We start from the raw sequence: 18,253 nt of genomic DNA on the forward strand, positions 1-18,253 counted from the left end.
ATTAATTCAAGATGGATTAAAGACTTATATGTTAGACCTAAAACCATTAAAATCCTACAAGAAAACCTAGGCAATACCATTCAGGACATAGGCGTGGGCAAGGACTTCATGTCTAAAACACCAAAAGCAATGGCAACAAAAGCCAAAATCGACAAATGGGATCTCATTAAACTGAAGAGCTTCTGCACAGCAAAAGAAACTATCATCAGAGTGAACAGGCAACCTACACAATGGGAGAAAATTTTTGCAACCTACTCATCTGACAAAGGGCTAATATCCAGAATCTACAATGAACTCAAACAAATTTACAAGAAAAAAACAAACAACCCCATCAAAAAGTGGGCAGAGGACATGAACAGACACTTCTCAAAAGAAGACATTTATGCGGCCAAAAAACACATGAAGAAATGCTCATCATCACTGGCCATCAGAGAAATGCAAATCAAAACCACAGTGAGATACCATCTCACACCAGTTAGAATGGCCATCATTAAAAAATCAGGAAACAACAGGTGCTGGAGAGGATGTGGAGAAATAGGAACACTTTTACACTGTTGGTGGGACTGTAAACTAGTTCAACCATTGTGGAAGTCAGTGTGGCGATTGCTCAGGGATCTCGAACTAGAAATACCATTTGACCCAGCCATCCCATTACTGGGTATATACCCAAAGGACTATAAATCATGCTGCTATAAAGACACATGCACACGTATGTTTATTGCGGCACTATTCACAATAGCAAAGAGTTGGAACCAACCCAAATGTCCAACAACGATAGACTGGATTAAGAAAATGTGGCACATATACACCATGGAATACTATGCAGCCATAAAAAATGATGAGTTCGTGTCCTTTGTAGGGACATGGATGAAACTGGAAAACATCATTCTCAGTAAACTATCGCAAGGACAAAAAACCAAACACCGCATGTTCTCACTCATAGGTGGGAATTGAACAATGAGAACTCATGGACACAGGAAGGGGAACATCACGCTCCGGGGACTGTTGTGGGGTGGGGGGAGGGGGGAGGGACAGCATTAGGAGATACACCTAATGCTAAATGACGAATTAATGGGTGCAGGAAATCAACATGGCACATGGATACATATGTAACAAACCTGCACATTGTGCACATGTACCCTAAAACCCTAAAGTATAATAAAAAATAAAAAAAAAATAAATAAATAAAAATAAAAAAAAAAAAAAAATAACTTTTAGCCATCAAAAAAAAAAAAAAAAAAAAATGAACCAAGTATTGGCAAGGCTCTGTGGCTCACGCCTGTAATCCCAGCATTTTGGGAAGCCGAGGCGGGCAGATCACGAGGTCAGGAGATAGAGACCATCCTGGCTAACACAGGTGAAACCCCGTCTCTACTAAAAATACAAAAAATTAGCCGGGCGTGGTGGCGGGCGCCTGTAGTCCCAGCTATTCGGGAGGCTGAGGCAGGAGAATGGCGTGAACCTGGGAGGCGGAGCTTGCAGTGAGCCGAGATAGCGCCACTGTGCTCCAGCCTGGGCAACAGAGCGAGACTCCGTCTCAAAACAAACAGAAGAGACCAAAACAAAAATGAACCAAGTATTTATAGTAAAATGATTCTCAAGGTAATATAGCTAATTATTTGATGAAGGTATCTCCATACGTCTTTAAAAAGGCAATCAAAGATAAAATAATCATAGAACTGGGCTTCAACAAACCAAAGTACCATCTGTCATCATTTAAGGAAGTATCAGCTGGAAGGATGGAAAAAATAACTATATTTTAAAACTCAGCAGAACTACTATACAATGTGATAGCTTTCAGTGTGTTCACTCAATACTATTACATTCTATCAAATGACAAATCCATCTAATTCTAAAGACTAAAATTGCAGTTTAAAATGTTTAAAATAATTTTGTTCCTTTGAAAATTACTCTTGATGCCAGGCAATTACTTTGAAATTAAAAGTTGCTTCAGACTTTAGAATTGTCACACATTAGTAGGGATTTAAAGCAAAGATCTACCTTACAGTAAACAACAATAACAAAGAAGGAGGAAAAAACATTGACTAAATATAATTTAGAAATCAGTAGACAGATAATATTGCACAGAAGAATGAAGAGTACATAGATAATCTAAATTTAGGGACATCCGGGTTTTAATTATACTTTTTTACCAAGGATTCCAAAGATGGCATTTTAAAGCCACGTATTCTTTTCCTGTCCTCCAGGACAAAAGAATGCAATTACTAATGGGAAAATGAAGAGAGACTTTCTTTTACTCATTTTGAAAAAAGAAAAAAATGCTTTCTCTAGTCTGCATAACCTGGCTGAAGTTTTGACCTGATATGACAATTCCTCTAAATATGGCTCCAGATCTGCCCTTAGAATCATATAATACTGTGAGTAACAACACAAGTCAGAACGGCTCTCAGTCATATTCCTGGCTCAACTATTCAATAGCAGAGTGACTTTAGGCAAGTTCTGAGTCTTATTTTCCTAACCTGTACAATCAGTTATTATTATCCCATGGGCTGCTGTGTGGATTAACGGACATAATGAACTCAAAGTTCCTACTACCATGGGTGTACCAGGTCATTCTGGTTAACCACAGCTCCTTATGAAGCAGTGATTCATACCTTCCAGCATGTATCACACGCTGCAATCAAACTGGAATCCATAACTATTCCCTAAATATGCCCTGATAATTTCTGCCTTGATTCATGCTACTTCTACAAATGATGCCTTTTTCCTCCATAACTGCCTACCAAAATCTTATCCTTCTTTCAACATTTTTGCAAATGTTACTTCCTTTATGAAGCATTTTTCCCAATTCTCCTCTGTTATTAGAACTCATTCATTCTGGAACTCTGTTTTTCCATAATACTTATATCTGGCCTTAGAGTTACAATGTCCTTATCATATCTTTCTCTTTCTTTAGATTCTAAGTTCCCAAAAATAATATAAACTTCTTCAATATTTACCAAAAACTACCAACTGAAATGAATGTTTGAGTGGAGAATATATGCATTTTCAGAGATATATACAAACAGGTAGAGATCTGGAAAACTATGTTTCAGCTCCCAATGTCCTCCCTCAATATGGACTAAATTCCACTGAACTTGATAGCTATGTCAGTCACTACGTTTTCGAACTGTGTTTCCTAGTTGGGCTGTTATAATTTATGTCCATTTTTTTTCATTAATTCACATGTATTTGAGAAGTGGATTTCAAGAAAGGGATTGAAATAAACACATTTTTATTCTGCCACCATTTTACAAAAAAACCTGCCTCATTTCCGAATAAATCAATACAGCCCACATATAATGTATATTAACTCAAATATTTCAATTCTCTCATTTAAGTATGCGAGTATTTCTATTTAAAGTTACCTGATTCTAAAACTAAGAGTAAATGGACAACCTGTCAGTTCCCTGTAATTTCCTTTTGCACCTTCACATACTGTCGGCAATACAACAACAATTAATTAAAATATGTATGTGGAATATGTAAAATAGCATCAAATATGAAATATGTAAAAGTTGAAAACACTAAAAGAAGCCAAAACTAAAAATGATTCTCCTTAACACATTAAAAACAGTACTATGTCTGAATAGAAAAAGAAAAGCCAATGGTAATCACTAAAGTTATTCTCCTGTAATGATGTTAACCTATATAATTTGATTTGAGTAAGAAGTTTACAGAATGTTAGTCTGATATAACAAAACAATTAGAAGAAGCATAAGCTTTATCTTTCACTATCATTCTGCTTTTTGGTGAAGGAGCTTTGAGCAGTAAATAATTTACTATCAAAAGCAGCAAACTCTGCTAAAGTTAAAATTACAATCTTACGAGTGCATGTGCATTAGGGATCATGTTAAAACCACCAACCTCATTTCAGTAGATGTCTTATCTCACATAAAGTATGCTGCTAGACATAAAGCGTCAGTGGTTTACCTCTAAATGATCCAGTCCCTCTAGGGAACTGGGTGTAGTTTTAATAAAATGGAACTCATAAGTTTTTATTACATTTATAATGAATGCTTTTCAGTTTTATAGGCTCTTTGAAGGAGCAATTTAGTTTCTCTATTAAAACATGACTTTATATCCTTCACAACTCTCAGGTTTCAATTTTATGTTGCTACCACTCTTAATATAAATGAAGATATTGAAGTTTTAATAAAGGTATAGAGTTATTTTTATTGTATGTATGCAATGTGAGTTTACAAAATTACAGGGAAGAGTGCAGCATATTAAAATTTCTTTCTATTCTTACTTTTCTATATCCTTTCTGCCATACAAAACTAACCAATGGCGATATAACATATTTAGGTATTAATAAAGCAGGATTCATGATATTGCCTTTTCTCAGAATAAAGTATAATCTTTTTTTTTTATACTTTAGGTTTTAGGGTACATGTGCACAATGTGCAGGTTTGTTACATATGTATCCATGTGCCGTGTTGGTTTGCTGCACCCATTAACTCATCATTTAGCATTAGGTATATCTCCTAATGCTGTCCCTCCCCGCTCCCCCCACCCCACAATAGTCCCCGGAGTGTGATGTTCCCCTTCCTGTGTCCATGAGTTCTCATTGTTCAATTCCCACCTATGAGTGAGAACATGCGGTGTTTGGTTTTTTGTCCTTGCGATAGCTTACTGAGAATGATGTTTTCCAGTTTCATCATAATCTAATCTTTTAAAAATGTCTTATTGGCACAGTGGAAAGTGTAATATTGTTTAATTTAACTTGTTGGATCTTTAATCAATCTATTACATCTAGTGGAACTATATAAAATTTTCAAACATACTGGCTTTATTTACACCATCAAAGTTTGCCCAACAGTAGGGATTATTACAAATGAACAACAGAACATTTTGTTTGTATTTGGTTTGTCTACTTTCCCAACTAAAGAACCTGGTATATAATGGGTTCTATTTCGGAAGCTTACATTTAAAAATTGAGGAAGGTATTATTTCTGCCCATGAAGAACTCACTATCTGCTGGAAAAAAAGGAACAAACAGACACATAAACCATTATAATACACTTTTATATGGCTGTAATAAATATAGACATAATAAATATCTATATCCATAATAGATAATTTAGAGCAATAATGGGACCACTGAGGAAAAGCAATCAACTCTTCCCTGGCAGAGAAAGAAACACTTCATAGAGATATTTCACCTAGAACTTGAGGAATAAAAGGAATTCCACAAACAGATAAAAGACAAAAAGGCATTACAAACAATAGGAAGAACCCATTAACATAACTGCCAATAGTATTTAGTACTCCTGAGAGAACTAATATTGTCATTGTTGCTTATTTTATTCAATAACAATTTGAACAAAATTATAGTACTATAGTGAAAAACCAAAGAGCTTTTCCTTGTGGAAAATTCTTTTGGAAAATTCTTTTAGATTAAGTCTTCTACAAAGACAAAATCAGATCCTACTCATACAATCCTGATTCCCATCTTGGCTTGTTTGGATGTTTGGAAACAATTCTTATCTGTTCTAAGAAACACATATGAAAAAGCTTGTATCAAACACATATGCTTAGAGGGTCTGAAGACATCTTTTAAACACAAACAATTCATTAAATGAAAATGCAGAGCATGCCTACATCCTACTACTATATGATGAAAATCAATGTGTTACCACCAACCAACATTTAACGTATCAAATCCAAAAAACAAAACTGCATCAATTTCAGGAATGTAATCTTTATACAATTTTTTGAGAATTATAATATAACTGCTATGGTCTGAATGTTGGTGTCCACCCAAAATTCCTATGTTGAAACCTAATCCCCACTGCAACAGTATTAAGAGGTGGAGCCTCTGGGCACAGTGGCTCACACCTGTAGTCCCAACACTTTGGGAGGCTGAGTGGGGGGCAGACTGCTTGAGCCCAGGAGTTCAAGACCAGCCTGGGCAATCTGGTGAAAACTCATCTCTACAAAAAATACAAAAAATTTGCTAGGCATGGTGGCACGTACCTGTAGTCCCAGGTACTCAGTAGGTGAGGTGGGAAGATCACTTGAGCCTGGGAGACAGAGGTTGCAGTGAGCTGAGATTGCACCACTGCACACCAGCCTTGGCAACAGAGCAAGACCCTGTCTCAAAAAAAAAAAAAAAAAAAAAAAAGGAAAAAAAAGAGAGATGGGGCTTCTAAGAGCTGATTAGGTTGTGAGGGCTCCGCCCTCAAGAATGAGATTAGTGCCCTTATAAAAGAGGCTAAAGAGCTTGTTTGCCCCTTCCATCATTTGGGAACACAGCAAGAAAACACTGGCTATGTGGAATAAGCCCAAATCAGAAACTGAATATACTGGCATCTTGATCTTGGACTTCCCAGTCTCCAGAAATGTGAGAAATAAAGTTCTGTTGTTTTTAAGCTACCCAGTTCTTGTTAAAGCAGCCCAAATAGATAAGATATTAATCAAGCCACATGCAAAACTAGACATTAATTTCAAAGCACATCTTTTGAAAAGTAGCTTCTCCATTTGACTAAACAGGTTCCTAGTGTTGTAATAAATAACATCATTTGACCCATCATTCAAAGCATAATTGTCACTTGAGAGACAATTAAAAGTCAAATGAAGAATTTCTGTTTCCTTTGATATCAGGTTATAAATTTCCATGACACCCACTGTTGGCAGAAAAAGTCAGTGTAACTAAAATCCATTAATGGAACTTAAATTTGTCTGGAAAAGGAAGCTGTTAACTGGAGTGCTGGCCCCTAAGTCCACCATGCTAACAATTTTCTGATAACAAGTTTCAAGAATCAAAAATAACTGTACTTCTCATGCACTCATAGCTTCCTGTTATGTAGAATTCATTGTTATGGAAGTGTCTTCTTTCTCCCATGGAGGCCTATCATTTAAACTGATGTACTCCAAATAAACCCAACGGGGCAAAGATGAGTGTCCTCACAGTTAGTTTCACTCGTGAACCCAGCCAGCAATTCAAGTGCCTCCACTTTGTTCTAGGTTGCTGCACTCTAATGATCGACAGTAAAGAGGATATGTAGAATTGACTCTTCACAGAGACTGGCTGAAACAGTGCTAAAATATAACATCAAAGGAAAACATTATCCAAGCAAAAAAGGAGTTTGGGGAAATGAACTACTTCTCTTTAGAAATGAGATAAAGAGATAATAAGCAACTTTACGCTATGAACTCTATCTAGTTGACCCAATAATGATTGATTAGTAGAGTAGAAACAGATGAGTGTGAAGGGGATGTTAGGAATTTGTGGAGAGCTAGCCTCTTGAAATCCATTTTGGAAAATGATGGATCGAAACAATCAAGCAAATAAAGAAATCCATAGGTGACCACCATATTGAGAGATCAAGCTTAATATAGATGGCTTGAGTATTGATCTCTTGCCCTAAACTATAAACATTAATGATTATGGGGAAGTAATCTACCTTCTGTAAATAGGCCATTGGCCATCTAAAAATGAGAAGCGACTATGACAACCTCCCAAACTAGGACTATCTATTCAGACACAGATGCAAGTAAAAAGAAAAAGGGTGGCCGGGCGCGGTGGCTCACGCTTGTAATCCCAGCACTTTGGGAGGCCGAGGCGGGCGGATCATGAGGTCAGGAGATCGAGACCACGGTGAAACCCCGTCTCTACTAAAAATACAAAAAATTAGCCGGGCGTGGTGGCGGGCGTCTGTAGTCCCAGCTACTCGGAGAGGCTGAGGCAGGAGAATGGCGTGAACCCGGGAGGCGGAGCTTGCAGTGAGCCGAGATTGCGCCACTGCACTCCAGCCTGGGCGACAGAGCGAGACTCCGTCTCAAAAAAAAAAAAAAAAAAAAAAAAAAAAAAGAAAAAGGGTGATATTCAAAGGGATGATAGTACATTTGAGATGAATTAATTCTTGAAACAAATGCTAACATAAAAAGAAGTCAGTCACCTTAATAGGCAAGAGAGTTTTTTTTGTTTTATCATATTCATTCAATAAACATTTATTGAGGGCATCCTATATACCAGGTGCTGATCTTGGCACTGGGATACAGCAAAAAACAAAACAGGTACCAGTCCCTGCTCTCATGGAGTTTTTATTCTAATGAAGGAAACAAACATAAAAAAAAAAAAAAATCCAGAAAAATATATAGTATGTCAGATGGCAACAAGTGTTTTGAAGGAAATGAAGGCAAGATAGATACAGATTATTGGGGAAGATGTTATTTTAAATAAGGTAGTCAGAAAATATAAGGCATAGGTTTTTAAAACAATAAAAAAGAAATAATGTGTGGGAAAGAGTAGGCTAGGGTAATATTACATTATTATACTGGTTCTTTTTTTTTTTTTTTTTCAATTAAAACTGAAGGACCAAAGAAACCCAAGGAATTAGATTCATGATGCTGCTTGTTCTGCTTCTATCACCATCAAACATTAGGTAAAATAATTCATCTTTGCCTTCACCTTGTCCATTTTCTGGAGGAAGGGACATAGGTTTGATACAACGAATCAAAAAAACGAAAAAGATCCTCAGGGTATTATGCAGTATAATAAAGAGCAAAGCAATGTAATTCCAAAAAGATAGCTCTCAAATATTTGAAAAAAAATCACTAAATCCTAAAACTTCTCTTGGAAACAATTTCCATGTCTCAAGACCATTACATTGGTTACCCTTGTAAGAACTTTCTTAGGAATAGTTTAAAATGGTTACTTAAATAATACAAAAGATCTCACACTATAGAACTGCTGAATGGACTCATAAATCACTTATACTTTTTTTTTTTTTTGAGACGGAGTCTCGCTCTGTCACCCAGGCTGGAGTGCAGTGGCGCAATCTCGGCTCACTGCAAGCTCCGCCTCCTGCGTTCACGCCATTCTCCTGCCTCAGCCTCTCCGAGTAGCTGGGACTACAGGTGCCCGCCACCACGCCCGGCTAATTTTTTTTGTATTTTTAGTAGAGACGGGGTTTCACCATGGTCTCGATCTCCTGACCTCGTGATCCGCCCCCCTCGGCCTCCCAATGTGCTGGGATTACAAGCGTGAGCCACCGCGCCCGGCCACAAATCACTTATACTTTTAAAGTCTAACCATCCCAGTGTACACTCAGAAAGGAAATAAATCTGACATTCAAAAAATATTCTTTTACCTTTTATAGTATCTACATTTTAAAATATTATTCTAAAATAATATCATTCTTCTAGTGGATGAGAAATTATCTTGTCCTGTCCAAGAATTTTTCAATGACTGAGACAAATCCTGCTGTGAGTAGTTTTGAAAATACTTTCACAAGCCCACATTGCTCACTGATGCAAATGTCTCATGAGAGGCATCTACCTTTAAAATGCAATTTGGGATCTGCTTCTGTTAAAAGTAAATTACAATATGAACTACAAGGGCATAAAACAGCAACCAAAAAATCTCATTTTAGTTTACAATAAAACCTAGAGTATATCATCACCTCTGCAAGACAACATACATGAAAAAATATCTGATTAAAATTTAATATGCTGTATAGTTTTCTAAGCATACTAAGTATTAAATAATGCCAATTGATCTATATTATGTGTATTAGCACATAAGCACAAAGTAGCTATATATGATATTATAATGATCTACCAGCTCTCTTTTCCCATGAAAATCCTGTACTATACTCTGTGATTTTGAATAAAAATAAATTTTTTAAAAAATAAACCTTCTTGGCTACCACCTATATACTTGAGGTACTTTCACATTTAAATAACATGTTGAGTACTTTCATATAATAAATGATTTAGTCTTTACAAGAGCTTATGTTTTGCTATCCCATGTTTAAAGATAAAGAAACTAAGACTTAGAGAAGTTAACTGACCTACTGAAGATCACAGAGTAAGTGTCTACAATTCAAACTCCTTTCATTGATGTAGTCATTACTTAAACATTGTTGGGAGTATATTGGGATATAAAGTGTGACAATATAGTAATCAGAATGAATTCTTTTTCATCAATGTATCAAACTTCATACACTATCTTAGTCCATTCCTCCTGCTATAACAAAATATCAGACTTGGTAATTCATAAGGAACATAAATTTACTTCTTACAGTTCTGGAGGCTGAGAAGTCCAAGACCAAGGTGCCAGCATTCAGTGTCTGGTGAGGGCCTTCTTGCTGTATCCTCACATTGCAGGAGGGGCAAAAAGTACACAAGGGACAACACTGTGTCTTCACATGGCAGAGGTGGAAAACCAAAAACAAAACAAAACAGGCCTAAGACCCTCCTTTCAACCTCTTTCATAAGGTCACTAATCCCATTAATGAGCGCTCTAGCCTCATGACTTAATCACTTCCTAAAGGCTCCACCTCTTAATACTATCACATTGGTGATTAAGTTTCAACATAGGAATTTTAGGGGATATATTCAGCCCATCACATACATCAATAAGTGAAGCCCTTCACAGTGTTTTTACTTGGTTTGTTGTGTATTTATTTCAAGGGCATTATCATTGCTACAGTTGTCTACAGAACTTCTCTATGGAGATTGTCACAGAGCCAATTTCCTAACTCCTCAGGAAAATCAGTTCCACTGAACGTCACAGGACCTTATATAGATTAAAGGTCTCCCACTAACCAAATATATATTTTTCTCCCTCCTTCCATCTTTACCTCTTTGAATTTTTGAATTCAAGAATGAAATTTGCAAACTATCCATATCAGTAAAAAAAAAACCATAACATTAAATAAAAATTAATAATAACAAAAAATATAGGAGATTTACACACTTAAAAAAAGGTTAAATCATGAACTATAGGCCATGCCATCTTGCTCCCATTCTGCTCTCTCCCAGTTCCTGCTCTAGAGCTGAGTCTAATTCTATAATGAGTTCCACAGAGGAGCCATTGGGAACAAGCTGAGGCTGTTGATGAGGGGGGCCTTATTTGATTCACATCAGGAGTCAGACTAGCTGGGGCGAGTTCATTTGTGACCTGCTTGCATTAAGTGCCAATACATAATAACACAGAAGAAACTGGCTGGAAGCCTTTATGCATCATCTACAAGTACAATCACTTTAAGTAGAGGACTGCCTGCACAGCTCCAAACCCAAGTGCACACAATTAAAACATGCTACAAAACACAGTGTCAAATCTCTAAAGACATCACAATGACACCAAATCTGTTTTTCTAATGGCACACAAGACTGCTTTAAAACACCTCAAACCCTATCTTATTCTTACACAGCTGTGATTTTAAAGAATCTATAACTTCCTTCAGACTTCACTATTAGTAAAGACCAGAGGGTTTTCATTACGTCTCCCTTAGAACACTAGATAGTGCTTGCTTTAACTTAAGCTTATTTCCTCTCCATCCACCCAGAGGAAACAAACAAAAACATGTTTCTTTTAATAACCTTTTATACAAGTAAGTCCCCTTTAGCTTTCCAGCACTAAGATACATTGAAGTCCAGAGTTGCTAAGCAATTTTCAAGCCTTTCAATTAGTTCCCCCAAATCAGCATCTCGAACTACATTTCAAGTCTACATTTATATGCATTTGGGTGTATAGTGACCCAGTAAGTGACTGTGCTCTTCAGATTTTTTTTAATTCTTAGTTTTTGTGGGTACATAGTAGGTGTACACATTTATGGGGTACATGAGATATTTTGATACAGACATACAACATACAATGTATCAAAATAATAACATAAGGATAAATGGAATTACCTCAAGCATTTATCATTTGTGTTACAAACAATCCAATTATACTCTTTTAGTTATTTTAAATGTACAATTATTATTAACTATAGTCATTCTATTGCGCTATCAACAACTAGATCTTATTCATTCTTTCTTAAGATTTTTAAAGTGAGAATATATACTTAGAAGCTTATTTTCATCTCCCAAGCAAGAGAACAATAAAACCAAACAGAACAAAACTAATAACAAACAATAAGCCTCATCGGGGAGACGATTTTCCTTAGGTGTTACTCTTAGGCTCCAGATGAGCACACCCAGCACACATTTCAAATAAGTGGATAAAAAAAAGACCAGAAATTGCCATTTATCACGCTTCAAGTCTTTCTGAATAAAAAATAAGTTTTACAAAAAACATTTTTAAGATTTTTAAGGAAATTTATTCAATGATTTAATCTTGGAAGTGTCTCTCCTTTTGGAATATATTGTACAATGGAAAACTTTCCACAGAGTCTCCATTTTAAAATCAGCATTAAGATACTGTCCTGGTTAGAAATGTACTTAAAGCATCATTATCAATAGAATATACCTTGGAAACGATACAGAGTGATAGCCAAGCACTTGACTTTTGGAAATAGGCTGTGTTGGTTAAATATATCAGCTCAGCCACTAATAATCTTTGTGTCTCAGTTTCCTCATAGAAACTAACCTATTTTATGGGGTCATGAGAAGATTTGAGATTACAGCCATAAAGCACTTACTGCAATTCCTAGAACAATGTAAGAGCTCAATTAATGTTAGTCATTATTATGCTGACTTCTAAGAAATTGCTTACTCTTTCATTCCCAGACTTCAAATACATCTTTAAAAATGTAAAAACAACCAATTAATTCCTAGCAAAGATAGAGGCTTTCTTTCTTTCTTTTTCTTTCTTTCTTTTTTTTTTTTTTTTTTTGAGACAGAATCTCACTCTGTCATCAGGCTGGAGTGCAGTAGCACAATCCCTCACTGCAACCTCAGCCTCCCGGGTTGAAGCGATTCTACTGCCTCAGCCTCCCGAGTAGCTGGGACTACAGGTGTGCACCACCATGTCCAGCTAATTTTTGTATTTTTAGCAGAGACAAGGTTTCACCATGTTGGCCAGGATAGTCTCAATCTCCCGATCTCGTGATCTATTCACAATAGCAAAGACTTGGAACCAACCGAAATGTCCAACAACGATAGACTGGATTAAGAAAATGTGGCACATATACACCATGGAATACTATGCAGCCATAAAAAATGATGAGTTCATGTCCTTTGTAGGGACATGGATGAAACTAGAAATCATCATTCTCAGTAAACTATCGCAAGGACAAAAAACCAAACACCGCATGTTCTCACTCACAGGTGGGAATTGAACAATGAGAACACATGGACACAGGAAGGGGAACATCACACTCCAGGGACTGTTGTGGGGTGGGGGCAGGGGGGAGGGACAGCATTAGGAGATATACTTAATGTTAAATGACGAGTTAATGGGTGCAGCACACCAACATGGCACCTGGATACATATGTAACAAACCCACACATTGTGCACATGACTCTAAAACTTAAAGTATAATTAAAAAAAAAGAAAACTGCAAAAACTAACAAAATTCCTCAAAACTACTCTTGCTATTTCTAGGTAGAAGTCTTTTCAACCAGGCAGATAGATGCCTCATTATTCTTAGAAAACTCTAAGGACTACCTGCACTTATATTATAACCCAATTAAGGTTTCTTCTCACTACCATTGGAAAGAAATATTTCTCTTTTCTTATGCTTGATATATTTTTGAGTATCATACATTTTTAAGTGTGTTTCCTTTTCTAGTTTTACTGCCTGGTTAATATAAAAAAAAATGCTACATCTGCCTACACTTATATTCTTAATCATAAGAATGCCCTCTAAGAGAAGGTATTCAAAAAAAAAAAACAAAAACTGCTCTTAATACCGTGATATTAGTACATTGAAATACGAACCATGATTAAGAAATATTAATATACAAAGAGTAATCTTTTTCTGAGAGTGAGAACTGGAACAAAATGAGAACAAAATTACTCAAAATGATAAATAGTACTAGAACTTGAAATTCTTGTGTTGTGTCCCCCAACAGTGTAGATAAGGATAAGGCCGTTGGCTTTACCTGGACCTACCTTGGATAAAAGGAGAAAGAGAAACAGAATAAGAAATTTAATTTAAGCAAAAATGTTTTTCTTCTTCTTCCTAAAAAGTAATATATTCAGTCAGTTGCTCTATCCACCAATTCATTTAATAAATATGTATTGAGTCAGTATATAAAACTTTGTGAAATCCCATAAAGTACAAGAAGAAATACAAGAAAACTATAAATACTTCAAGGAAATACTACAGAGAGTACTACAAGAGTTCAGAAGAAGGAAACTACATATGATTAGCCTGCATAGATGTGAATGCCTTTCAGATAGGTCCCAAAACATAAATTGGATTTTCACCAAAGGAGTTAAGGTGGAGGGCATCCTGAATAGCTGGGAGGAAATGACTCTGTGTGGAACTACAAAAGCAAAAGTGTGGAAAGAAGAAAGCAATGTCTTATTCAGAGAAAGAGAGACAAAAATGAAGAAAAAAAGGAAAGACATAAGAAAGACACTTTTGAGTTTAAAGCATGCCGCAATTCAATGGGAGGAGTAGGAAATAGGGCTGGAATCAGAATTGAACCAGGTCAAAACGCTGTTGAATATTAGACCCAATCTATTTAATCTGTAAGAAACAAGGACCCTGAGAAAGATTCTGACCAAGGGTATATGATTGGAAGCTTGACAGATAAATGTAGTATACTTGTAAAGCCATACTATGAAAAACTTTGGGATTATTTGAACATAAATTATCACCTGGAAAAAGACAGAAAACAAGGCAGAAGACTGTGCAGAGAGGTTGGAATATTCAAAACTTCAGATTAGAAGACTGAAATCCTGGCTGGGAGCAGTGGCTCACGCCTGTAATCCCAACACTTTGGGGGGCCGAGGCGGGTGGATCACAAGGTCAGAAGATCGACACCATCCTGGCTAACATGGTGAAACCCCGTCTCTACTAAAAAAATACAAAAAATTAGCCGGGCGTGGTAGCAGGTGCCTGTAGTCCCAGCTACTCGGGAGGCTGAGGCAGGAGAATGGCGTGAACCCGGGAGGCGGAGCTTGCAGTGAGCCACAATCGGGCCACTGCACTCCAGCCTGGGAGACAGAGCAAGACTCTGTCTCAAAAACAAAAAAAAGAAGATTGAAATCCTGCTTAAGGTTGCTCTTCTCTTTCTATACCATAAACGAAACGAAGGTAATCATTAAATCATCCTAAGCATTTGTATTGCCATTTTGACAGTCTTCATCTTGATCTACTAAACCAGATCTCTCTCTCTCTCTCTCTCTCTCTCTTTCTCAACTTTCTAGGGGAATTATAAGGATGAGTCAGGGAAGCCTAATCTAGAAGATTAATTTTATTTTATAAAATAATACTTCATAGATTTTCCTTTAAAGAGCAAACAACTTTTTCCTTCAAAGAGCAAACAATAATTACGGCCAGATGCGGTGCCTCACGCCTGTAATCCCAGCACTTTGGAAGGCAGAGGCAGGTGGATTGCTAGAGTCCAGGAGTTCATGACCAGCCTAGGCAATGTGGCAAAAGCCTGTCTCTACAAAAAACACACAAAAAATAGCCAAGTGTGGTGGTGCACACCTGTGGTCCCAGCTGTTCAGGAGGATGAAGTGACAGGATCACTTAGGCCAGGGAGGCGGAGGCTGCAGTGAGCTGAGATCACACCACTGCACTCCAGCCTAGGCAACAGAGTGGGACCCTGTCCACTACCACCCAAAAAAAAGGGGGGGGCAGCAAACAATAATTATTGCTACCATCATAAAAATATAAATGTTTTCATATACACAATGGATGAATAAAATGATGTTAAAAACTCAATTTAAAAAATAATTGTTACGCACAGTGGGGTCTGGTTGAAAGATGAGAGCAATTCTAAAGGTAAAGGATAACAACATGTTAGATTTGTGGATTCCATGGGGCATCTGCTGTTTATGTCTGCCCAGTGCAGTTCCCATCTCCTGCTCTGTCCTTGGGTGGACTACCGGTCTCATTCCGTGTGCTCTGGTAGAGTTCTCAATCCTCATGATGACAGCCCATCTAGAGCAGAGGCTGCCCTGACACCAGCTTCAGTGGAGGATGTGTTTCCAGGACTGCGCTCTCCACAGAGCTGGCAGGAGCTGGAAACAGCCAGAAGCCCCGCCCTCCCAGGCACAGCTGCAGCCACCCAAGTGGCGGCTCCAAACCCAGGCATTTCTGCACTCTTGGAGGCCAGGAAAGGCCCCCTGTCTCTGCAGGCTCAGAGGTGACTGCTCTCACTGCCTGGCCTCTCCTTGCTCCCTGCACTTGCTCCGATCTTGGAGTGGAGTTGAGGCCTAGCCCAGGTGCTGTCACAATCAGGCTGGGTGTGCACACAATAAGGGCAGCACTGACATACCAGCGCCCTGCTGCCTCAGCCCTCTCCGGGTTTGGGGTGTCAATAAGGCAGAGAGGCTGAGTGGGGCCTGAAGGCAGCTTGGTGCTGGCCTGCAGGCACCGCACAGCACAAACGGAATGGGTGCCATGAACTGTGGCAGGAGGCAGACAGTCTCCTGAGTGGAAGGAGGTGGGTCCCTAGCAAAGCCCCACCTTCAAGCTGGGGAGGGCCTGAAGCCCTCCAAGGGCCAGGCTGCTGGTTGTGCAAACCAGAGTGGGAACTTGTAGTACCTTCCAGCCCTGCCTATGGCCACCCATGGACCAACTGGTGCACACTTCCTCCCCTCTGAGGCCCACAAGAGCCCCAGACTCAAGAAATCGATGGAACCACCAGCTACAAAGAGGAGTTATCCACTCCAGGTTCTCCTCTCTGCTGAGAGCTAAAGAGATGACGGGATGACCAGCTGTGGAGAGGAGCTACCCACACCAGTCTCCTCTCTAATGAGCGCTGAACATTTGAAGGGATGACCTGCCTGTGGAGAGGAGCTATCCAACGTGGGTCTCCTCTGAGCTGTTCTGTTGCTCAATAAAGTTCCTCTTTGCCTTGTTCACTCTCCACCTGTCCACATACCTCATTCTTCCTGGACTCAGGACAAGAACTTGGGATCCACCAAATGGCAGGGCTAAAAGAGCTATAATAAAAACAAGGCTGAAACATGTCCCTTGCCTGCCACATTGAAGGTGATAAGAAGGAGAGAAAGAGAAGGAGAGAAGAGCTATGGCCCTTCAGGGAGCCCAGACCTAGGAACTCCTTGAGGCAGGGCTGTGACACCCTCTTTGGGGCTCTTCCTATTCCTGGCATCTCGAAGCTTCTGGGCACCACCACATTCCCAGTGCCAACCGTGGAAGCTGCTTGCGGTATGCCTGGTCCGGTAGCAGCCTCGCAGGGAGCCCGCATGCTGGTGGAAGGGTTTATGGGGTGCCAGTTTAGTCAGTCACCCCTGTATAGGACACCTATGGAACACCATAGGGGGCCTCTGAAGAGAAACATCTCCTTATTGCCATTGTGTCCCCAGGCCAGTGAGCATGACCTGCTCTGCAGCTTTACACAGAATGTTCAGGGCTGAAACACTCCCTTGAAGCACTGGAATGTGATCAGACATCCTGGTTCCTTGTAAAATCAGCTCCCACCAGCTGCAGCAACAAGTTAAAGATTATCTTAGTAATTAGACATATGCTTTTAGCTTAAAGGAAATTCACGTAACTGTCACTGCTATAAATCTTTCCAATGATGTAGGCTCCCCCTCCTTCACTGTTTCACCCCATACCATCCCCTTCTTAGATCAAAAGATTGTGCTCAATAAATTGACAGGAAACCACAGCTCTGGGCCTTCTGCAGCCTTCACTCTAGCAAATGGCCCCCTGGACCTGCTTTTACTCTTAACTTGTCTTTTCTCATTCCTTTGTCGCCACCGGACTTCGGGTACCCACAGCCAGGGTTGGGACTGATCACCCCAACAATGGCACCCATGCCAGTGCTTGGAACTGCCTGCCCTGCTGCAGCCAGCATGCCTGGCTGTGCACAATAGTCGGACCCTATGCTCGCTTGCACACCTCTCACCACTCCGTGCCTGGCTCACCCTTGGCAGGCATAGGATCCAGGCTGGTAACATAAGCCAAGTGCAGCCTTCCAGGCCGAGTGCACAGAACAAGCCCAGTGGGCCTGAGCAAAACTCCAGCAAATGCGCCACTGGCCACAGAAGTTTCCGACTGGCAAAGCAACATTCCAAGGATCCTGTAACACTCATACTCAAATTCTGCCAAGGGCCTGGCCACTTACATTGAACCTCCATGCACAGCGGCTGGATACAAAGGTTGGCCAGATGACCAAAGCAAAGTCAATTAGATTTGTTCCCTGGGATTTTATAAGTGTTCACTGAGAGACAGAGTTCTATTCTAGTAGCACTCTCTCTGGTATTTCCTCAAAGTACTTATAGTTTTCTTGTATTTCTTCATGTATTTCATGGGATTTCACAAAGTCTTATATAGAGACTCAATAAATATTTATTAAATGAATTGGACAGAGCAACTGAACTGAATATATTATTTTTATAAGAAGGTGCATATCTCCCTCATTC

At 38.9% G+C, this 18,253-nt stretch overlaps 1 protein-coding gene across 9 annotated transcripts in view; it reads right to left on the reverse strand.

The window, feature by feature from the left end:
* Positions 1-18,253, reverse strand: part of IMMP2L (inner mitochondrial membrane peptidase subunit 2) — an 886,329-nt gene that overhangs the window by 541,629 nt on the left and 326,447 nt on the right. The window contains exon 5 of one of the 9 annotated variants that reach the window (XM_063642129.1): positions 8,049-10,151. The exons of the other annotated variants lie outside the window; for them this stretch is intronic. Coding sequence (XP_063498199.1) covers positions 10,106-10,151 — 46 coding nt within the window. The 3' untranslated portion in view covers positions 8,049-10,105. Of the gene's footprint in view, positions 1-8,048; positions 10,152-18,253 lie in introns of those variants that run through there. 9 annotated transcript variants of the gene reach the window in all.

Source organism: Symphalangus syndactylus, chromosome 6 (genome assembly GCF_028878055.3).
Source record: "Symphalangus syndactylus isolate Jambi chromosome 6, NHGRI_mSymSyn1-v2.1_pri, whole genome shotgun sequence".
In the NCBI taxonomy this organism is placed as follows: Eukaryota; Metazoa; Chordata; class Mammalia; order Primates; family Hylobatidae; genus Symphalangus; species Symphalangus syndactylus.